The sequence below is a fragment of the Electrophorus electricus genome, chromosome 9 (assembly GCF_013358815.1).
Source record: "Electrophorus electricus isolate fEleEle1 chromosome 9, fEleEle1.pri, whole genome shotgun sequence".
Classification (NCBI taxonomy): domain Eukaryota; kingdom Metazoa; phylum Chordata; class Actinopteri; order Gymnotiformes; family Gymnotidae; genus Electrophorus; species Electrophorus electricus.
In genome coordinates, this window is record NC_049543.1 from 6,172,375 (window position 1) to 6,194,528 (window position 22,154).

Genomic DNA, 22,154 nt, shown 5'->3' on the forward strand with positions numbered 1-22,154 from the left:
ATAAAGTAATACTGTGCTAAAATAAAGGGCATTTTAATTATACAGCACTCCAGTGGCAAAATAAAAGGTCAAGTTTACATGTTTGTTTACAGGTGCCAGCTCGCTGTAGCCACATTTGAGAAGAGCGCCCAGCCCAAGTGGGCGAGTGTGAGGAAAAATGGAGAGAAAGAGAGGAAGGAGAGGAAGCCCAGTGTCAGTGCCTGACCCTCCCACACTGGGCTCCGCCCTCACCTGTCAATCACGTCTCCGTGCAATGTCCATCCTGCCCTCTCTTTTGTCGCCCCTCCCCCAGTGTGTTTCCACATTCTGCTGTGAGTGAAGCTGAATGGAGTACGGTGGTCTCTAACTGGAGTGGATGGCGAGGTCCTTCGTGTGCTGGCCGTGGCGTCACGCTTTCTCTCTCACTGTCCCCCGGTGTGAATGGTGAACCCGTTTCACTGACCTGCGTCCTGGCATAGAGCATGTACATTTTTAATATGATTATTATTATCATCATTAATATTGTTATTACTGTTGTTTATTATGATTAGTATTATTACTATAATGATTATTGCAACACAAAAGCAATCGTGTCATTTGTTCAATTCATATTCTGGCTACTAGTGATTTCTGATTTAAGCCTTTCTTTTGCTCAGCCATTTGTTTTTGATAGCATGGCACTTTTGGTGTATCCACGGTGGCAGTTCCTATAGTAACAGAAGGGGAGATTGCTAAAGCACGGCGTTTTTGTATGGACTTATAAATGTATCTGATGATTCAAAGCTTGTGTTCACACACTTTGTGAGTGATTGTGTATTTTTGTGTGTGTGCGTGCGTGCACATACGCTCTGGCACTAACACTTCCGAGTGAATGTACATTTTGTGTGTGTGTGTGTATACAGGTGTGTGAATGTGTATGTGTGTAGGGGACAAGCTAAATAGAGTGAGTTTGAACACAGTGACATGTTTGGGGTCTTCCAGCCTTTATTTGTGCCATTTTTCTATTTCAAACAGCAGCTTTTCATCATCTCTTCTGAGACTGCTACTTTTTTCTAACAGAGAGTTTTTTTCTCATCTGATTTCACAGCGATATTCAAAAAGGGCACAACCTCTGATCACTCCATATTACATCATTTGTAATTATGCTTTGTCACTTATTTGAAGCAGGGCCCAGAACACCATCTCCACATTACGTGCCACCTCCGAAACATATCGACATGGCACCGCACCCGGCCGAGCCTGTTACTGACCTACAGCGAGGGTGGTTTCCACGCACATGTGTAGCTTCACAGCTCAGCTCAAACTCTAAAGCCATAACCTAGCTGAAGGTGCTACATTTAACTCCGACCTGAAGTCCCAGGCCTTCTTGTCCGAAGACCCCAAATGTCTCCTCACGGAGATCCGAGGGCACACGCAAACCGCACCCATAATGTACACCTCCTTTTGAAAGTGGCGTCACCGTGACGATGCACAGCAGGATAAAAGCTAATACACGGCTGTGACTGACGGCTGTCACGGGGGCTTCTTCAGCTTTTTAAACAGAGAGAGCATGTAGCAAAACCCTTCTCTGTACTGGTCCAGGCTGTACCTGATCATCTACGTGGAGTGACCTTCATTTGACCGAATTGCAGTCAGTGGTCCCCTCCCTTTTGTTTTAATACCATTTCCAAATTTGTCAGAAGTGTTGGATATAATCAGTATTACTCATTGTGTTTTAATGGTTTTATATAATATATATATAAATATAAATACATATATTTATCTTTTGTTTGCTCTCAGTTTTCATGGCTCTTTTGAAGGGGATTTCGTATGTTTGTACTTGAAGGCATTTTGCCACCATGGAAATGAAGGCGTCCCCCGCGGATAGGCAGCATGTAAGGTATTTTATGACGTGGTAATCTTCATTACAGAGATGTGAAGAGGTTTTTTTGGCAGAGTCCGGGGGGTTGAGAAGCTTTTCAAAACATGGAGATTGGGAAATGTAAATTTTCCTTACATAACAGTGTACTTATGAGGATGGATGTCCAATCGAACATATTGCATCCAGTACAGCTGACCTAAACTCCGGTTCTGACGCTGCAGGCATGAAAGGGACTGAAGTAGGAGAGACGTCTATTGGTCAGGTCAAGGAAATGACCTTGTGACCTTAACCCAAGAGAGGAGAGGAGTAAGACGAGGCCATTTCAGAAGCTCATTCATTGTTTGTGTCCTCAGGTCATATTTATTTTTTATTTATTTATTTAAATATTTTCTCATTTTTTGACATGCTTTTTAATTGTCTATCATTCATCCTTCTGTCCTGCCAAGTTTTGCTAACAAACTTTTCCCGTTTTACGATGTGATGAAGATGTTAGGCTTTAGTGAACATTGTTGATTTTTGATCTTTAGAACTTCGATGTGCTCTTGCATGTCCAAAGGCCTTTTTTATCCAGCTGGGGAGGATGGGAAGTGTCTAGGCCTGGAGCGACCCCACCGGGCCAACCCACCTGGGCTCCTGTTCTTTGCGCTAGTGTCGTGCTGTTGACTGGCTGTATTTCAGAGCTCAATCTTTGTTGCGTTTCCCCTCGTGTCTGACTCTGGCTGTCTCGTCTTGCCTAGCGATAAGAGGCAGTTACATGTTTTATACAACGTGTGCGTGTGCTTAAAACGCCCTGGCAGTCCACTCCCTGGAAAACAAAAAAGACAAAAAAAAAAAAAGCATGTAAAAATGTACTAATGTTCTTTGTGTGTTTTAGCATTGAAAATAATCATGTAAAAAAGTGAAGATTCGCATTAATACTATTAAACAGGACACAGTATTAAATTCTAGCATTTTAGCCAGAATTTCTTTGCATGACGGTCACTCAAACACAAACTTGGTGTTCATTCTTTTTTTTTCTTTTTTTTGGTTGTTATTTTCAGTTACTATTGAATGCAGGTTAAGTAAACCTTTCTCTTATCTATTTTCCAAGCTTTGTAAGTGCATAAAATATTTTTGTCTCAAGATGATAAAGATGAAGATTATGTAACTGAAAGTTATAATGTTAATGAGATTAAGATTATGAGAATGGTGGTGATATTTCAATGGCATGCTTTTGTATTCAAACTCACTGTTGTCAATGCAGGCTGGCTGAACTTTGAGAAGGTATAGGAACTGAACCTTGAGACGCTCCTGTATGTCTGCTGTAGCTACACAGTAAGGGTTTCAACAAGAGTGCACAAATGTCTGAATATTCCATTTGCGTTCAGTACAAATAATAGAATTTCTCTCGTCCATAGACAGTGAAGTCATTTATAGTGTTTGACCTTCACCAGTGCTGTTAATACACACGTGCTAATGGAGTCAAATTCGGAGTTGCTCTTATTGATGTTGGATTTTCGGATTGATTTTCACATGATAGGATTACGTTTGGGAACACGCCTGAACCCGAAGTATAAATGTACTTCCATTCAAGCTGCGCATGACCGTGCGACTGAGTTCTGGCTAGTCCATGAATCTGAAGCGCATGCTCTCTTCATGAGGCTGTGAAGAGCACAGTGATGTTACCTGCACTGACAACACAGAGCTCAGCTGCTTTTAGTCCTGCATTGTTTTCACTGTTTTGATCCCTTCCACGTTTTCCTGTTCCATCTCACTGTATAGTTTCTCTGAAGATGAACTCCCCACCGTACCATCTGTCATTTGTTTGGTTTCTGTATAAGATAATATTCTCTTTTATTTCTTGGATTATTCTTACTCTTATTGTTGCTCTGTTCTTGAACCTGCTATGTGTTACCTGACTTAAGGAAACGTGTTCAAGTGTTATAAATAAAAATTAAGATTTAAATACTAAAGAATCATGCATTTGCTTCTCTCATTGTGATATCTGAAATAAGATCTAACACCATATAAGAAGTAATTGGCATGTGGTCAACAATACATTAAGTACAGCATCATTAAAAGTACTATTTATTCCAACAAGTAAGTGGAGTGTGAACCTGGACCTTCATGTGAGAAATCAACAGTTGAACATTTATCAGTAGTTGGATTTAAATAGAAAAAAGTTTAAATGTCACAACATCTCAATTAACAAAATACATAAATAATATTTTTTTAATAAATAAAACAAAAGAACTCTCAGACGAGCTTGACCAATCTCTCGCTAGCTTCCCACAGTTTTTTGGATACACCTGCGTCCTTGGCGAAGATACGCAAGGAGCCCGGCCTACAGTCGGAGAAGTAGCCGCCGTTGTGAGCCGTGACCTCGTCTGCCACGGCACAGTGGACGACCGTCTGTGCCCCGGCCTCACACGGCACGAAGAACGTGAACATGATCACCTTCATGAGCAGCTGGAACAGGAAGGAGTAGTGACACGTCCAGCTGCTCTGGACGTAGCCTGGAGGGGGGCGGGGGCGGGGGGAGGGGAGAGGCAATGCCCTGGTTTGTGTACCTCAAAAGACATTATATGACACATTCAATTACATGTTACAGATCTATTGTTATGGCAGTATTACCATTTGGAGTACTGATATCAAGTAATTGTTAGCTTTCCACCAATTCTAAAGAATGGGTTGCGTCATGACCAACCTCAGCTGTACCACAGAGGTATTCTGGGGCTATTTTGATGAATCACTGCAATTGAATCATCCAAAAAAAATGTAAATCATTCTGATCAAAAATTACGTTTGCCAGCTCTTTATCCAAGTCACATTAATGACTCACCAGTGTATTTCATATATTGTAAATCACAGCACAAGACAATATTTTGTCCATATCATACAGCCCTAATGTGAATATGACTGCATGCGTGGGTCTGTTCTGCTCACCAGGATGTACGGCGTATGCGGTCACCCCTTTCCCCTCCATGATACGGGCCAGCTCCTGTGTGAAGTAGATGTTGGCCAGCTTGCTGCGGCAGTAGGTGAAGAAAGGGAGCAGGTTGTAGTTGAGGTCCTGGAAGTCCAGCTTCTGGTACCGGTAGCTGGAGCAGGTAAGTGTGATCACACGGCTGGGAGAGCTCTCCCTCAGCCGGGGCAGCAGCAGGTTGGTCAGCAGGAAGTGGCCCAGGTGGTTCACACCAAAACACATGGAGAAATTATCATCAGTCCAGTCCAGGATGCCGGGGACACCTGGCAACAGCATGAACACCAGGGGAGTTATAAAAAAAACAACAGTTGGCAACACTGTGCGTTTGGTGAAATGTTCAAGAGAATGGTGGGGGTTGTAATTTGTACCTGTGATTGCTGTTAACATGCATTGGATAAGTAACTAATTACATATCAATAATATTGTAATAACCGGTCAAACTCCATCTGCATTTTCCCCAGTAATGCGTTGTTTGAAAAAGTGGCCACTATCAGGCTTAGCTGAGGGTGTGACATAAGTAAAAATATGTTCCAAGTATCTTCTCTGACAATGGCAGGCTTTTTGAACTGTCCAGAATGTCACCTGCATTGTTGATGAGGATATCCAGCCTCTTCTCTTTCTGAAGGAAGGTTTTGCTAAATTCCCGTATGGACCTCATGTTGGCCAGGTCCACCCGCATGTAGAGCACGTTCATGTTGTGGCTCCTGGCTGTGATCTCTCGCAAGGCTTTCCGTGCTTTGTCCTCATCCCTGCATGCGATGATGACTCGCGCTCCTCGCAGAGCCAACGCCACAGCCGTCTCTTTCCCAACACCAGAGTTCCCGCCTGGAACACACAGAGGAAAGTCACGGAACACGACGTAGCAGGGACATAAAGTGGTGACCACCTTCCGCAGAGTCGGGTTAGGATGGAGTTGCAAAAGTTCCAATTAAATGCAGCCTATTTTTCCTTTAAGTAGTACAAATGCTATAAGCTCACCCCGTGAATGGTATGAAATGGTACAAGCTCAAAGGAAATTGAAAAGGCCTGTCCTCAAATTGTAATTAAATTGTTTTTTAATGGTTCCTCATACTTTGGTCAGGATTGGGTTTTACCTAACCCACCAGATGGTCCATATGGTTCCTAGCTCCTAGAGTACCCGTTTCAGGTATTCAGTGGTCTTAATGGTGTGGTTCAGTCGAGCTGGGATATGGGATCGAGCAACAATGTGATCCAGTAGGATCCTGAGTATGCTGTAGATACACTGGTTAAGAGAGTCATTTAATGCCACACACAACTCTTGCTTCGTGGTTCTATGAAATAAAAAACCTTTGGCCCCAAAAGGTTTTATATGTGCAAAGTAAAAGTCCACAACCTAAAGATCCTCACAATACATTAGATGATATCTCGACAGCTAGCCATCTGTCAGTAGGCATCCGTCTACTTACATTCACTGAGTGACCTAGAAAAACAAGTGGTTTGTCTACTCAGAGAAAGCAGTACAAATAGCCATTACAACTAGGCTGACACCAAATACCACTGAGCTAAGATACAACTAAATACAGGAATATGCTGACACCCAGAAAGAAATAATTAAAAAAATTAACATGTCGCATTTACATGTTAATTTTTTAATTATTTCTTTCTGTGTATCAGCAGACTCCTGTATTTAGTTGTATACCAAACAACAATAAGCGCTGATATCTGGATAAAGGAAACATCAAGACAATAAGATATTTCAGTAAGTGCAGGATTAGTGGTAATTACTGCAAAGCTACAACGCTAAGTAAATTATCAGGTTATTTTGCTAACTAGCTAGCTGAAAACAACGTTCATGCTTACCAGTTATAAGAACAGTTTTTCCATCCAGTCTTTTTATATCCATGCAGTATCGTCTTCGCTTCATCCATTTTAGTATCAAGAAGCAAAAAAGTGCAGCAAGTATTGTATACAAAAGATACATGTTGCGCTATTAAATGGCTAAGCTAACGCTAGCTAACCTTGCTAGAGTAAGGTTAAGTACCTAGCTGGGCAACAAGAACCAAATTATGTCTCGCAAGACAACATTCAATAAATGCGTTATTTGACTGCTGAAAAAAGCTTGTAAACTATGATCAATGTCACAGAATACATTACTTGTGGCAGCAGCCGGCTTCCACGCAAAATCTCTTGTCATCCTGGACATTAGAGGGCGCTCAAGTACTACAATAATACAACCTAACAGTAGCAGAGTGAGACTAATGGCAGTCCACGGGGAAGAGGCTGGTTTTGGTTAGGAGTGTCTGCTTTAAAACTTAACGAAGAGGCTGTGCCACAATGATTTCTACAAGTTCAGATGGCTGTCAGTCTGAGGCACTTCTCCGTTCATTTATTTTAGATGACAGCATGTCGCCACACGTTAAAGACACGCTTGCGCTTTTCTTAAAAATGCTCACAGAGAGCGTCAGGTTAGTGTCATTCCAGTTAGTCAAATTCCTGCCCTGCAACACTGCCAGCATGTCGTTTGTCGAGCCTGTGTGACAGGACGCTGATGGTGTCGTGCTGATTTTCTTGACAGGACCACCGTGAAGCGAACTAAGGAACGCACCCTCGAAGAGGCATCTCACACGCTGAGAAAAATCCCGGTTCCCCTGCTTCAGTCCCTAGAACCCAAGCATCACCGGCGCCTGGTGCGGCTCCTGCTGGCCCTGCAGACGGAGGAGGGGAACACATCATCAGCCTGTCGCAAACTAGACCAGGTAGGCCCGTCCTCCCCGTGGGGCATGGAGTGCAGAAGAAGCACAGAATACTGTAAATGCAATGCACAGAACACTTCATACCAAGCGCAGTCACAGCGATATATGGTCGTCTGCACTGGCGGGTCAGGACCAGTAATGTGCGCTTTGGTGACTTGTCATCTGAGGTGGAGTTGTATAAACTGGCCAAACTTTACATAGTTTGTTAGAATAGGTTTTGTTGTCTGGATTTGTACCCTTACAGATGATGCAGCACTTGGGTCAGGTCGACCAGTCTTTAGTTTTTGAAGCGGTCCAACAACGTCTTCACAAAATTCTTCAACAAGAACAGGTAAAGAGAGATATTTTTGAGCTTTGTTCTGCAGATGATTTTGAGACTTTTGAGTTTGGAATACAATGCAAAAGTTCACTCATTTAATGCATAAACTTAATTCTTAATTTGCAGGTGTTGTCAATAAAGGACCTTCAGATAGGTGAACTTTATGGGATTATTGTATTTAAATATGTGTTATGTGGCAGCTTTGACTTCTGTAAAGGAGTCTGTACTGTATATTTATTTTGTATTTCAAAACAGTTTGTATGTTTCTGGAGGACAGCGAAGCTGGGCGAGAAGTTTTAAGGCAAACTTGCACGTCACTGCTACATAAACTCTCGGGGTTACTCCCTGTCATTATGAAAGAGGAAGCCAGCAGAAATGGAGCTCTGTGTTATCAGACTGTTAAGGTGAGACCACGTTGTTTTCCACTTAAAACTGGCGGATTTTGTGTTGGTGGGGTGTGTGGATTTTCATTAAACCTGTGTGTGTGTGTGTGTGTGTGTGTGTGTGTGTGTGTGTGTGTGTGTGTGTGTGTGTGTGTTTTCTTCCAGGTTTGTCTGCAGGTGTTCCAGCTATTGCCTGAGCAAGTGTCCCAGCTCGTGTTTGAGGGTGAGGGTGATGTTCCTATGAGGAGGATTCTGGGCTTCCTTATGAATATTATCCTAGGGGAGGTTAGTGCCTGCTGTCACAGTTGCATTACCAGAAATGTTATACAAGCATGTTGTGATTGAAATGCATGTAAGTGGTTTGCTTTTGAGGACGTGTGTTGATGTTTAATCGCAGTTTGCGTTTTTCAGATCTCCAGCAGAGACACACGGTTGTTGGCAGGCACTGCTGTTGCCATGCTCATCTCCACGGCAACAGACAGTGAAAGTGGAAGTTCATCTTCCTGGAGTCTTCTGCAGGTTACGAGCAGAGGTGAGCTACAACACCGCACAAGGAGCATATATATATATATATATATATATATATATATATATATATATATATATATATATATATATATATATTGTGTGTGTGTGTGCGCACATGTACATGTTTCTTTGTGTGTGTGTGCTTGTGCGTTTGCGCACGTACATGTGTATTTGTGCACCTCCATGTATGTGCATGTGTTTGTAGTGCAGTGGAGTTTAACAGTAGGTAGGCTCCAGGTGGACTGTTGTCCCAGGAGTGTGGACGCTGTGGACAGGCTGGCTGTGGTCAGAGGACTACTCACCTGTTGTAGGAAGGACATCCTCGTCAGCCGGAGCAACTGCAACGTGAGTCACCGCATTGCATGATGTTAGGCGCTGATCCAGAGTCCCATATGGATCAAATGAAGTTGTGATGATGTTCTGTCAGGCTAAAATGTGTAAGATGTTCTCATGCTGCAGGCTTTGATGGTTTTATTGGTTTGATGGCTTTACTGGTTTTCAGTGTTGGAGAATATTTCCTTTGATGACTGTCTCCACCGACTCTCACATCTTACCTTCTTGTCTCAGACCTGTCTGCTCCTCGATGGGCTGTTTCCTCTCATCCCACCTTTGTGCGATGAGAACCTGGACTATCACTACTATGTGTTTCAAGGTACTCAGATCTGAAGTATTAGAAAAGGCGTTATTCTGCACTGGTTACTTGTTTCCCAGATCTGAAGTATTATGGATCATTGGAATCTTTTGGATTGAGGGGACAAACATTTCAGAAGTGCGAATTTTGATTGTAGTGTTTACCATGTGGCTGAAAAGCATGAAGGAATGTCTCCCCGAGATCTGGGAGGTGACTGGCACACCTGTTCTTGGGGAGACCTCAAGCCTTCGACACAGACTTGCACAAATCATCTGGACCAATGCAGAGAGTCCAGTAAGTCAGCGCAACTTTGGTTTGGGTGTCAGGTTGTAATATAAATAGATAAACTAGAATATGTATGAATAAGAGTATAATATGGCAATATAATAATCTACTTGCCATAACCGAAGCAATCTGCATCCCCAAGAACATGCAAGTTCACTTCTATTATTGTTGTTATTTATATTATTATTATTATTATTATTATTATATTTTTAATTCTCACATTCCTTTCCAGGTAGAGGGTGTGAGTGAGTTGGTGCGTGCTGCCTTTTGTCTGTTTCTGGAGATCTATGATCTGGACTGCCAGCATTCTGGAGTCACTGAAAAAAGGCTTTATGTGGAATTTCTGCACAGGATGGCAGAGCTGCCCTGGGAGTCCAAGGGCAAATACCCACTGCTCAGTGCCCTGTTGCCCTACACGGGCACAAACACGGTCAGACATGTTTGTGCAGACTCAATCCTGCTTTAAGGCCTGTTGTAATGGATACTTTGATGGTGTTATTAATGGGAAAGAATTACTTTAAAAAGCAATTTAGTTTGTTGTTTATTGGTGCTGTTTAACGTCTTTTATTTCATTCTTCAGAAGCAACTCAGTATGCATGCTTTGGCAGTTTGACTTTGGAGTGGCCTTCATCTGTGACGTTGTCTCTTGTAGGTTCTGGAACAGTACCCCAGTCTTCCGTCACATATTCTTAAGTGCCTCTCCATCAATCATCTCGCTCCTTGTGCTGCTGAAATCTACAAATCCCTCCTTCAGGAACAGAGACGGGAGCTCACCGTTGGTCTGTTAAAAGAAGCCCCACCCACCGAGCACTGCTTGGCTGGTCACTGGGCGCTGCGATGGCAGCCCACAGTCCTGAAAGCTCTGACCTCGGACGTAGTGTTGCTGCAGAGCAATGCCTCCAGCTACCTCCTGCCGTGCACGGTGCGCTCCTTCCCAGGAGCTCCCGACACCCTGTTGCCTGTGCTGGACACCACCTGCCCCGGACACCTTTGCGCGTGGGCCCGCATTGCAGGCGCTCAGCGGGCCGTCACCGGCCGGCCACCCTGGGCCTCAGACGGCTCCTTCTGCCCGGAGACCCTCCGGCGAGCGATGTCGTCGCTGGACGACACAGTCCGACTGGCAGCTCTTAACATCGTCTGCTGCAGTCCGAAGACGAGAGAGGCTCCATCGCAGGTGGAGTATTCCGCCATGAGGGCCTTCCTGCCTTTAAACCTGAACAGTGAGTCCTCCACCTTTCGCCAGCACCTACAGGCAGGGGTCAGGAAGTTCCTGGTGCGCATTCGAGACAGCTGTATGGCGAGCCTCAAAGCCCAAAAAGGTAAACGAGGGCCAAGCGAGGAAGAGGAACATATCCTTGATCAAGGAGTAGGTAGGAAGCGACTCCCCTCTCCTTCTCTATTTTGTTCTTGCTGTCACAAATCCATGATACTTTTTCTTTAAGCCCGCTCTGAGACCTGGACATCATGCCATCCACTAGTCGATTTTGCCTGCAGTAGATAACGTACAGATTACTGTAAAAAAAAAACAACTCACGGATGAATGTTCATTTAGATATGCCATTTTAAACTGTAAACAGAAGGGCCGTATCCTTCCGCAGAGTTCGTAGACTGGCTGGCTCGGCTGGCTCTGGGCTCTTGCGCTCCTGGGAACAACTTCCAGAGGAAGAAGACAGCCCTGCTTTTGCTGGCTGCTGTTCTGGAGACCTGCTCGGACTCCTGGAGCCCCGGCCGGAGGAAGGGGCAGCCGCCGGGTAGAACCAGCTTTTCCTCTTTGCCTCTTCTCTTAACTGAATGAACATTTTGGCATTGTTACGGAAGTTGTCTAATGATTCTTTTTCCTGCCTGACATGCTTTTCATTTCTTTTTCAGCTAACATGGCTGTCCTGATAAACTGGGCAAAAGAGAGGGGAAAGTGGGAGCTTTTCTCTAGGTCAAGACAGCTGGTCCTGATTGGCTGTTTGGAGGACACGACCAATGAGGTTAAAAACTCGATTAAACGGAAGAATTTCAATTAAAGAATTCGGAATTAAAATTGTTTTTAACTTTGCAGTATGTGTGCAGAGAAGGCACTGACTTTGTGTCCTAATCCAGTGTGAGCGCTCGCTCTCTCTCTCTCTCTCTCTCTCTCTCTCTCTCTCTCTCTCTCTCTCTCTCTCTCTCTCTCTCTCTCTCTCTCTCTCTCTCTCCCCCCCCCCCCGTAGATCCGTGAGCAGGCGGCTGAGCTGCTGGCCAGGTTTTGCCCCCTGCCCCTCGAGGCTGACGTAACTGCCGCTCTCCTCAGCCGGGCTGAGTGGCTCCTTCACAGCCCACGTGTGCCCGAGGCCCAGATGGGGGCATTGATGACCAAACTGCTGCTACTGAAGTGAGTCAGCCAAGAGCTGGCCTGACCCACTTACTTACAGCTCCTGGCTGGAATACTGTAATAATGCTTTTCTTACCTTTTGCATTTTTACTGATGATTTGTTAATGTTAATGAATCAGTTTAAAGTCTGATTTATCCAGAAGTGCTTTGGTTTCACTCGTATAAATACGGACTGCTGGTTCATGGCCCCTACAACATTTTTATTGCTAAACATTCATACTGGTTCATACTGATCCCGGGCTGTAGATGTGCATCTCTGGAAGGTTTGGTGGGCGGAGCTCCGAAGCAGGGCCATGCGCAGTCGGCCATGCTCGTCAGACACTTGCTGGAGATGCTGAGGCAGCACTACCTTGCTGCCAGACAGGACATGGTGCTCGCCTCTCGGACCGCACCGCTGCATGGTAACGCACGAGTGCGCGTGCGTGAGAGATATGTAATTACAAGCAACTCGCTGAAAAACATTTTTAAAATGTTAGTCAGTAGCACACCCTTCCCCTAAGCAGATCAATCTAATAACTTTGCCTACATGCACATTTAGGGAGTATTGAAGGAGAGTTTAATTAAGACGTTCTTTCTAGCACATGATTGTCTGCTGCCGTTATCGTGGTTTACTTTAAATTAGTGATATGTGATATGAAGGGTAAAGTGAAAACAAATAATAATATGCTCATTAAATATAATTGATGTTACTGTAACAGACACCGAATGCTGGATTTAACATTAGCTATGTTTCTATATATATATATATATATATATATATATTAGTCCCTAAAAGATGTATATCAAAGTCCCTGTCAATTCTGACTTCAGTTCTGATTTCTGAATAAATATTTTAGGCATCTCCGCAGCACAATGTTCTCGCCCAATTTCTTTCTGTTACTGAATCAATAATGCTACTTATTTCATTTTTAACAACCAAAAACCTTCCATACCTCACCTTTTAAGCTGTGGTGGGTTTGTATGTAACTGCATGGCTGTAGGTGTGGTGAGTGCTCTACAGAGGCTTCTGCTGGAGGTTCCTGGTGCTCTCTCAGAAGCTCTGGACCATAGTGTAGTAGCAGAAATCCTGACCCTGCTGGAGAAGATCACGCAGCTTCTACTGGGGTTGCTCTCTGGAGACCAGCATACTGAGGAGAAAGGTGAGCTCTCTGCAGGGTCTCGAGGCAGTAACCTCCCATAGCGCACCTGAACACATTCACAGAACCGAGCTCTTGACTGCATGCATAAATGTGTACTTCGTTATCCATGATTTAATTGACTTCCTGCTCAGTTAAAATATGGTTCATATTGCTCAGTTCGGGCAGTGTTGCTGCAATGTTACTGACATACCTGGGTTTTGCAGATGTGCCCCCTTCATTCTGTGACATGGGGAATGCCATCAGCTCTCTGATTGGCCGGGCGCTGCTGGACGAGGAGGGGGTTGAGAATGTGCTGTTGTCTGAAGAGCACAGTCTGGTGCTGACCTGCTGCTGGGTCTCTCTGAAGGTGATAGCCTGGAAATAGGATGACTTAGAAATCAGTTACACTTTTTTTTCTTTACCATGTCCACTCCAAACAACCTTCACTGCACATAGTAAACAAGTATAGTAAAAGCGATTAGTGGTTTAGGTTTGTTGAATGTAAGCGGAATTGGCTAGCAAAAATGATTACTTCTGCCCCATATGTTTCAGTGCAAATGTCTCTCTTCCTGATAGGAAATAGGAATCTTTCTTGGCTCTGTGGTGGAGAGAATTCTCTCAGTGACCTGTACAAACACTTTGCTCACTGTGGAAGAATTGCAGAGGGCATCAAAAGTATTTAAGGACATCATTCTGAAATGTAGACACTGGGTAAGCACAACTGCACCGACTGTCACAGAGTTTTGTTTGTAGAAGTCTGGTGTTTTCATGCCTTTTTTTCATAATCGAGTATCAACAGAATGCACATCATAGACCTCCGTTATTGAAGAGAATGTTTCCTGCAGGGGGCAGTAGAGGGCTGCTGTATTGGATTCACCAAGTTCTGTGGTGCTCTCCTAGCCAGCTCTGATCCAGAGCTTAAGGTGATCCCTGGCCACATATTACAGCAGGTACGTCACCATGTTCTTCCGTACTGCTGCTTCATGTCTCTCTTACGTTTTAGTGTGAAAGTTTTTAATGGAAAAAAAGTTCTCAATGGTCGGGCGGGTCTTAAGCACACGTAAGTAACAAATGTGCAAAAACGCAACATGTCCATGGTGACCGTGGCAAACCCCAGCACACTTCTTTCCCTCAACTGCCCCATTCTCACCCCCAGGGTCTCGCTGTCCTGCGCTCGCCCTGCGGTACCTCTGTGACGAGGCGGGGAGCGGGGCTACCCGTGCTCATTCTGTCCGTGCTGGCTGCAGAGGGATCCAGCTGCCGTCGCCCCCTGCTGGCCCTCAGTATGAACATGCTGCTGGAGACGGCCAGGAGCACGCTGCCCCAGGCCTGGGACCAAACCCTCGATCTGCCACAGGTGCAGCCTCCCTTATCCGTTCATAGGTCCATACAGGCTACACGGCAGGCCTGGCATGCTGGGTGAATGTTGGGCCGGCACCGAACTAATCCTGTAATTCTCTTTTGGAATACGCTACACAATGTCCTCTAGTGTAGAGTTGAACTCTAATAGGGATCGTTACATTATTCTAAATGTGTTCGTTTTTATGTTGATATCATTCCGCTATTATTACTAACTTTGTAAGGGCAGTAATTCAACATTGGAATAATTTCAAATGTGTACACACACACACTCTTGTTCTCTGTCTCTCCTTCTCTCTCGTCCTCTTTCTCTCTCATATCCCAGGTCTGTGCAGTTCACACACTGCAGGCTCTGGTCAAGGGATCCAGCCTGGGTCTGTCTGTCCTTCAGTACGCTCCTGCTGTGGCCATGCTGTCGCTCACGCTCCTCAGCTCCCCCTGCTGGGCCATGAGAAACGCTGCACTTCAACTCTACAGTATGCAACCCTTCCTCCAATTATCGTGGCCGTAGCCAGATTTTTCTCTCCGCCCCCCCCATTTTTAAATTTTATTTTATTGAGGACAAAGAGATTGAGACAAATAAATAACAAGGCAACAAACAATAACAATGGATGGTCTAATCTAAAGGGGCTAACAATGAGCAATATCAAAGCCCTGATTTATAGACCTCCTCAAGCTTTTTACATCCATAGCCTCAAACACGGCTCACACGCGCACACCCCCAAATAAACACTAACATCATTAACAAAATAATGATTTAAAGGACAGATTAGACATGTTTTTAAACATGTTTTTAAATGCACATTTCTTCCACCTAGTATTTTATTGAATGCCGCCTTTCAAATTTGGCATATTCTGCTATCTTCAAATGTTCCTGGATCCACTCGTAGATCTCAGGAAGACTACGATCAAGACTAAGATGAAGACAGCGCTGTCAGGGTTTTAGTGGGCGAGGGAAACGTATGGTTACGGGTGTTTATCTGTGTCTGCGTTGGCAGGGACGTTACGTGTTCTTTTATGTCATTTCATGACCTCTCACCTTTTCCCCCCCCACCCCCAGGCTCGCTCTGCTCCAAGATGCTGGGTCAGCGGCCCGCTGGTGAGGATGTCTCCGCCCAGTACGGTATGGGGCCGCCTGCTTTCTTCCACCGCTACCCCGACCTGCAGCCTTTCCTGCAGGGGGCGCTGGAGTGCGCCGCCGCCAAGCTGCGGGAGGCCAGGCTGAGCCTCCAGCCCTCGCTCTACCCAATCCTGACCCTGCTGGCCAAACTGCAGCCTGGCCACCACGAGCAGGCACGGTAGGACTGATTCCCTGAGTCCTCACATCTTGTCAGGAGCTTCCACTTTGTATCAGGTGAACCTAGAAGGCTGTTCTTGATTTTATAGTCAGCTGTAAGCTGTGCTCCACCACTCCCGGCAAGTGGTGCTTTTAAATTTTAGGCTTCTTACATGAGTAATGTGCTTATGGCCACTTTTACTAAACACGTTTGATGTTTATTTATATGGTAAATGCACTTGTAAATAAAAAATAACTAATAACTGTAAATAAAATCTAACACACACACATGCATTACAATATATATAAATTATACAGACATCACAGACAAATTATACAGAGCCTACTGGAAACATGGAACAGTTGTGCAGACAAGACCATCATGTACCTAATAATGTTTTGCTATATGTTTGTTTCTGTTAGTTTTTCTATTTACTTTTACCAGTTTACAGGTTGATTTGTGAATTATAATGTATGGTTTATAGATATAAAGCAGACCGTGACCATGTGTATCATCAAACAGATCTTTAATTCACTGGAGACCTCAGCAGTCATCCAGTGGGACTGTATTCTGAATAAAGCTGTCAGATAAAAGGTCTAGAATACTGGGAAAAATGACTTATCCCTGATACGTGTGGGCCACTGCTCTATTTCAGAGGAAATTAAGAGTTAGCCCTTTAATTTGTGTGTTTGCGTGGTTTTTTGTTTGTTTGTTGTCTTTCCTTCAGCACGCTCTCGGGCTTCTTGCCACCGTTGCTCCAGCTTGCCGCTAGCCCAATCTATGGAGTCCGAGTGATGTCATCTAGAGCCCTGGTTGCTATGATACCACCCCCAGAGTATCTGGCAAGCGTGCTGCGATTGGTTGAAGAGCTGCCCGAGTCACCAGGCAAGCCGTGCTGTCACAACGGCGTCCACGGCCGACTCCTGCAGATGGAGGCCATCCTGGGCAGAGCTCTGCGCACTGGCAGGTGAGTTCTCCTGCCCCCCAAACAGATGGAGGTGGTGCAGACACCTTCAAGGCATCGTTCTGCGCAATACACCATGTCAAGGTGTTTCATCAGCCACTCACTCACTAGTCGCACAACTGCCAACGCGCTTTCGCGGACCGGGTGTAAGTGCCAAGTCTGACTCCCTGTAACACTGTGTCCAGCCTCTGCCGGACCTCTCTCCATGGCGTGGTACAGGGACTGGAAGCCAGGCTATGGCTGGTGTCCCCGGCTCAGCGCTGCCCCCTGGTGAAGCAGTCGTACGTGGCCATGCTGGACCTGCTGAGGGAGGGCTGCTCCGGGCCCTTCCTCTCCCGCCTGGGCTCTCTGCTGATGGAGGAGATACGCCGAGCTTCACACCCACTGGAGGTGCAAGAATAATCAGCGCTGGGCCTTCGGATGGCCCCTGGAACGTACACGGAAAGCAGGAGTGTTGCAAAGAATTCCGGGAGTTTACGTTGCGTCTTTGGGGCCTAATTAAATAATTTGCAATATCTCAGAGATTCTTCATATGTTGTTTTTTCAGAGCTTCTGCATGTGGAGTGTCTGGCGTGTGTTTGTGTTCCACCCCGACATTCTCTTTTCTGACACCTCTCTTATGATCAGGTCGGCTCCGCCTCCTTTCACCATACCGCAGTGCGCTTTCTGTGTGAAGACCCTGAGACAGCCAGGCAGGTGTGGCAGAACCTGTCCGGCGGGAGCATGGTCACACGACTCTCATTGGTCAAGTGGGTGAAAGAGGGCCGGGCCTGGAGAGGAACCGGCCTGCAGAGGGTGGTGGAGAGAGAACTCCAGGTGAGCACAAGGAGTCCTCTGTAAAATGACCTCTAGCTACACTTCAAGGCTGAAAAAATAACATATTATAATAACAATGCAATTTAAACCAGAAGAACAACTAAGGCAGCATGTTTCTACATGAAATCATGACTTTATTCTTTCCATTATGAACTGTAGCATGTGGCGGCCCATGTCGTTATTTAACCCGACACACAGGAAGGAAATGAAAGCTGCACAAGCCATAATGCACTGCCCAGTGGGCTCGAATCACACTGCGGATCTTTGGTCCGCTGCTCCTGTTTTTGCCTGATTAGGGTGTGTTTAGTACGGCCATTGTATTCAGTAGTCCTTATGCGCAGGCCAAGGTTTGGCCCTGTCAGGTTTTCCCACCCTAATCCCATTGTGAGGGAGCTTTTTTTTCATTGAGCTAAATATTTAACCAAACACGCACACCTGATCCAGCTCTCCCTGTATGAGATTAATGACTTCATAATAATGCTTATCAGGTACTCGCATCTCGCGCTGCAGCCTCCGAACGCGTTTCCATCCTCTGTGTGGAGTGTTAAATGATGTGGTGAAAGGATGTCCTGTAGGTTAGAGTTAAAGACCTTTTGGCGTGGTGCATTACAGCGACTTCATTGTACTGCGTACAATCTGTCTTTCTAAACCGACATGAATTTCTGACATTTTCTTAGGAAACACATGGTCTTAGTCCTGCTCCGGGGTCCAAGATTAGCATTTTAATCAATAATTTTTCTAGGACGTTATTTCAGACACACAATGTCAGGTTGCAGGACTGCTTTGACAACAACACAACCTTTGTTCAGGCCAACCTGAAGGAGGCGCTATTGCACCGCGATGTGGAGTTCAAGGAGGCGTACTTGACCGCACTGACGGAAGTCATGACCCCTGACGGGTTGGGGCGAACCCAGCCTCGGCCTCCGCTCTCCGGGCTTGAGGAGGCTGCACTGCAGGGGTGTCTGGAAGTCCTCCTGCGGGGACTTGGAGGGCAGTAGGGGAGGTCCACAGCTTCCTCTCCCAGGCTCTCAATGCTGCCAGCCTGCTCCATTTCCCAAAGGTTAGCTTTAGTCTAAAGTCAGTTACAGTTACTCCACACACTCTGCCCTTCTGTTCTCCATGTTCTGTAAGCTTTCTGCGTCTTTTGAATTCTCTCTCTACCTTGTCCGTCTCCCCCTTTTCACAACAACGTCTTTAATGGCATGTTGCAGTGACCGAGTACGACATGTACGCACGCTCAGTGCTGTGTGTGGCTTTCCACCTCCCAGTACAGACATGGCCCTGGTCCAGCGCTGGTGCGTCCTATTGGAGACCCACAGGCGTGCCGAGGCCCCCGAGGCTCTGCGGTTGGCCTGTGCGCAGGCGCTCTGCCTCACGGGAGCTGCCATGGTGACCAGCGGCCTGAGGGGCACATCTACCTATAAAGACCTCGCATCAGTTGGATTTCGGTATCACATAATCAGGAGTACTCGGGCGTTTCATTGTTCGGTATTTACAAAGTGGCGTGAAATGTTCAGTGCAAATAATTGGAATCTGTGCCTGATGAAATCAAGTTGCAAATGTGGAAAGTTTACTATATTTAGCGGTGAGGTCAAGGGCCAGTTTTATATCTCCTCATCGGCCCAGTGACACTGTACGGTAGTGTTGTAACGCTGTATAACCGCCTAAACAATGAACAACTACTCATCAGCTTCCCTGCTGTCTCAGCGCTCGCGATAAGTGGCCAGTAAACAGTCTGCATTCCACTGAACAGCCTCGCTGGGCGTTCGGTACGAATTGTAGTTCATTTAATTGGTGTAGCATGCAGGTGGTACAAAGGCTGTTTGTGTGTGTACAGGTTGATCAGTACAGGTGTGCACCGACTTCAGGATGAGAGTCAGCATGTGAGGGCCAAGGCGGCCATCTTCGCCTCCGTCCTCAAGCCAATCCCAAGCAGGAGAGGACCCCCAGAACTGCTTTCTCGTGCAGACGCAACCAGTCACTACATTCACTGCTGGACCTTCTGCTGGGGAAACTGTGGGGACGGTTGAGGGCACTCTGCAGGCCCTGTTGAGTCATCTTCCAGAGTGTAATCTCAGGTACCCTGCTGCAGGAGGCCCAGCTTGCACGGTGAGTCACACCGTACATTCTAGGTTACGCATCATCAAAGCTCAATAATTGTGCATTAACCCTTAATATCAGCAACCCAATGGAAACATTTGGGCTCTTTTAGGTTTATTGATTGATTGATTCATTCATTCATTTTTTTAATGAAGGCTGCATTTTTGAGAAGAAAAGTTTTTTTTTTTTTTAAAGGATGAGATGGTTGTCTACAGCCTCACACTTCGTCTTTTATTTCACTGTTGGGGGCCATTGGTCCCCTGGTTCATTGTGAGGGGAAACAGTGAATAAATTAACACACTAACACACATCATCAGTATAAAATTCAGTGTAGTTGCAGATGATGAGCTGCTTGTACCTGGGGGTAAGCAGATGTGTCTCTGCTTCTGCCCTGATTACTTGTCAGATGCAGCAGTCTGTATGAGCAGGACGAGGCGAACGTCTTTCTGGAACCCTCCGTGATCTCTGAGACTGTGCTTCCCTATTTGCTCTGCCTGGCAAAACGATACCCAGAGTCCACTTCTCTGGCCGAGTGTCTTGATGAGTGGGCACGGCAGAGTGCCACTTCTATTCGCGAGAATCTCAGCGTCTGCACAGGGCTTCAGTTCGGTAATTGCCACAGATAACGTCAATAATTAAGTTAATCATAGTCCTTAACCTCTCAGTACAGTGTAATCTAGTCATAATCATGCACGCTTAAATTTTTAGTGGAACTATACAGAGAACTGTGTAGTATCAGTTGAATCTGATTTTCTAGGGAGATTTTCTAGGGTGACAGTGGGCCTCTTGTGTGTTGTCTAGGTGAGTCCTTGGATGCTGATTGGCTGAGTGTGCTGATGGATCCACGTTTCCATGGTGCCCTTTGTGGCTTGTATGCTAGAGCTGCTTTCTTCCTGCAGCTGCTCAGAGTCTCCGATAACCTCCGACCCCTGATTGACCCCTTGACCTTAGCTCAGGACTTGCTACATTCACACAAACAGCTTGGTTTCCATGGAGTATTCCTCCCAAGCACCTTTATCAGCTCTGTAAAAACACAATAAGCAGAAATATATGTAAGATTGGGCAGAAATAATCCAGACACTAAAGGTAGTTTGAAATGGTATTAATCTGTCTAATTGGTGTGCCCTGGCAAAAGTTTTAATACTAAATTCAGAGAAAAGCTTGTTTTGACACAGTGTTTTTATACATATAAATACTAATTGCGTTTTGGTTCACCTCAGGATTTTTTTTTCATGCGCATGCTTTTGTAGTCTGTGCTTGTGTGTTCATTTTTGATAGTGTTTCAGACTTTGGTTTTACTCTGAACAGTCCCATGCAGTTTGTGTGAGGAAGCTGACATGATTTAATCCTCTTTTATTTACAACTTGCACTGATGTCTATTTCCAATGATGTCTAACTATTTTCAAAAATCTAATAAATGTGTCCTTTTTAGAATATTTGTCAGTTGGTTATGCCTCTCAAGCAAACCGGTCACAGTCAGTGTTGCGTCTTGTCACAATCGAGTCCTTGAGGACTCTGGTAAATGTTCTGCAGGTGTTTCTGGTACTGGAACTATGTATTGTTTATGCATCCAGCTCTGACCTGAGATGCTCAACACCATTTGAACAAAGCTTTCCAGCAGCCTGGCTTGCCTGGCGCTCACCAGACCGGTTCTAGCTGCCTCGTTCCAACCCACAGCGTCTCTCCAGTAAGTCATGCATCACACTTGTTCAGATTCTCTCTCTCTCTCTCTCTCTCTCTCTCTGTCTCTCTCTCTCTCTCTCTCTCTCTCTCTCTCTCTCTCTCTCTCTTTCCACATTAACCCCTGTGTGATCATGTTTCTTTTGCAGGGACAGTGTGGCTATCAGGCGGTGATGTAATGGTCACAGTAGAGCTGGGCTGTCCTGGGCTGAGTGACCCAGCAGGCAATGCAGCATGTGTTAGGCCTCATTACGGATCCATCTGCCAGGTGAAGCGTGCACTTTCTGTCTCCAGCACAGCACTGGAGATGATTTATTATGCTCCGTAGCCTCCCGAAGCGTTTGTGCATTAACAAATGACTTCATGCGTTAAGATCCAAGGTTAGAATGTAGCTGCGTATCCAAGCAACACAAAAATTTGCATCCCTGCAACTCTGTCTCTGTTAAACAGTAAGTAGTGTTGCTTTGAAGCGTGTGTAGTGTTCAGAACTTCAAATCTTTCAGAGGTTTTACTTTTTCTGTAGCAGAATGGCTGTTCTGCTACCCGCTTATTTTGCTTGTTTGCTTGGACTATATCCATTTTTGTTCAAGCTACTCTTAACATCTCAGTTTCCCACCAGGATAGTCCAACATAACACCTGATTTGTAAGATTTTATGCAACTAAATTATTACGGTTTACAAATTGTATCTCCAGATCAGTGCTAACACACGAGTCCCTAAATGTGTTCTTCTTCCTGGCTGGAATGGAGGCTTAAACTGTAATTGCATAATCATGGGCTGCTTTAGCATGTTTCTTCAAATTTTATTTATTTT

At 45.3% G+C, this 22,154-nt stretch overlaps 3 protein-coding genes and 1 pseudogene across 40 annotated transcripts in view; 3 read left to right on the forward strand and 1 right to left on the reverse strand.

Annotated features, from left to right (window-relative positions):
* The window catches only part of camk2b1 (calcium/calmodulin-dependent protein kinase (CaM kinase) II beta 1), a 53,550-nt gene extending 49,858 nt beyond the window's left edge, over window positions 1-3,692 (forward strand). For all 35 annotated transcript variants that reach the window (XM_035529601.1, XM_035529575.1, XM_035529573.1 and 32 more), the window contains one exon: window positions 93-3,692. The gene's annotated coding sequence lies outside the window, so the exon portion shown is untranslated. The remainder of the gene's footprint in view (window positions 1-92) is intronic.
* si:dkey-174n20.1 (uncharacterized protein LOC796174 homolog) lies at window positions 2,848-6,960 on the reverse strand. The gene is made up of 4 exons (XM_027002919.2): window positions 6,627-6,960; window positions 5,388-5,630; window positions 4,766-5,068; window positions 2,848-4,335 (listed from the first exon to the last, which is right to left on the reverse strand). The coding sequence occupies exons 1-4, from the start codon at window positions 6,745-6,747 to the stop codon at window positions 4,076-4,078; spliced, it is 927 nt and encodes a 308-aa protein (XP_026858720.2). The 5' UTR covers window positions 6,748-6,960; the 3' UTR covers window positions 2,848-4,075.
* Window positions 6,961-7,038: 78 nt separating this feature from the next.
* Window positions 7,039-18,615, forward strand: si:ch211-225b11.4 (thyroid adenoma-associated protein homolog). Of its 4 annotated transcripts, XM_035530097.1 has the most exons (27): window positions 7,039-7,231; window positions 7,342-7,522; window positions 7,764-7,850; window positions 7,965-7,992; window positions 8,094-8,242; window positions 8,387-8,506; window positions 8,633-8,753; window positions 8,955-9,094; window positions 9,317-9,401; window positions 9,538-9,674; window positions 9,898-10,095; window positions 10,318-11,035; window positions 11,264-11,416; window positions 11,535-11,644; window positions 11,867-12,027; window positions 12,274-12,428; window positions 13,008-13,166; window positions 13,370-13,512; window positions 13,722-13,856; window positions 13,991-14,095; window positions 14,302-14,502; window positions 14,830-14,980; window positions 15,565-15,802; window positions 16,509-16,748; window positions 16,931-17,135; window positions 17,373-17,561; window positions 18,371-18,615. In XM_035530097.1, the coding sequence occupies exons 1-27, from the start codon at window positions 7,101-7,103 to the stop codon at window positions 18,557-18,559; spliced, it is 4,629 nt and encodes a 1,542-aa protein (XP_035385990.1). In that variant the 5' UTR covers window positions 7,039-7,100; the 3' UTR covers window positions 18,560-18,615. The 4 variants fall into 4 exon arrangements, with proteins under 4 accessions (XP_035385990.1, XP_035385991.1, XP_035385992.1 ...); XM_035530099.1 differs by lacking the exons at window positions 7,039-7,231; window positions 7,342-7,522 and having other exon boundaries at window positions 7,788-7,850; window positions 8,116-8,242; XM_035530100.1 differs by lacking the exons at window positions 7,039-7,231; window positions 7,342-7,522 and having other exon boundaries at window positions 7,790-7,850; window positions 8,111-8,242.
* A 221-nt stretch (window positions 18,616-18,836) lies between these two features.
* On the forward strand, window positions 18,837-21,099 carry LOC118241990 (annotated as a pseudogene).
* Window positions 21,100-22,154: the final 1,055 nt, after the last annotated feature.

Excerpts from the sequence above, each read along its gene's own strand:
- si:ch211-225b11.4 (XM_035530097.1), top strand. The coding sequence starts at position 7,101 with ATGATTTCTACAAGTTCAGATGGCTGTCAGTCTGAGGCACTTCTCCGT. Across the intron at positions 7,523-7,763 it reads CCTGTCGCAAACTAGACCAG|ATGATGCAGCACTTGGGTCA; the intron begins GTAGGCCCGTCC and ends GTACCCTTACAG. Across the intron at positions 12,429-13,007 it reads TCGGACCGCACCGCTGCATG|GTGTGGTGAGTGCTCTACAG; the intron begins GTAACGCACGAG and ends GCATGGCTGTAG.
- si:dkey-174n20.1 (XM_027002919.2), bottom strand. The coding sequence starts at position 6,747 with ATGTATCTTTTGTATACAATACTTGCTGCACTTTTTTGCTTCTTGATA. Across the intron at positions 5,631-6,626 it reads AAAAACTGTTCTTATAACTG|GCGGGAACTCTGGTGTTGGG; the intron begins GTAAGCATGAAC and ends TGTGTGTTCCAG. Across the intron at positions 5,069-5,387 it reads TATCCTCATCAACAATGCAG|GTGTCCCCGGCATCCTGGAC; the intron begins GTGACATTCTGG and ends TGCTGTTGCCAG.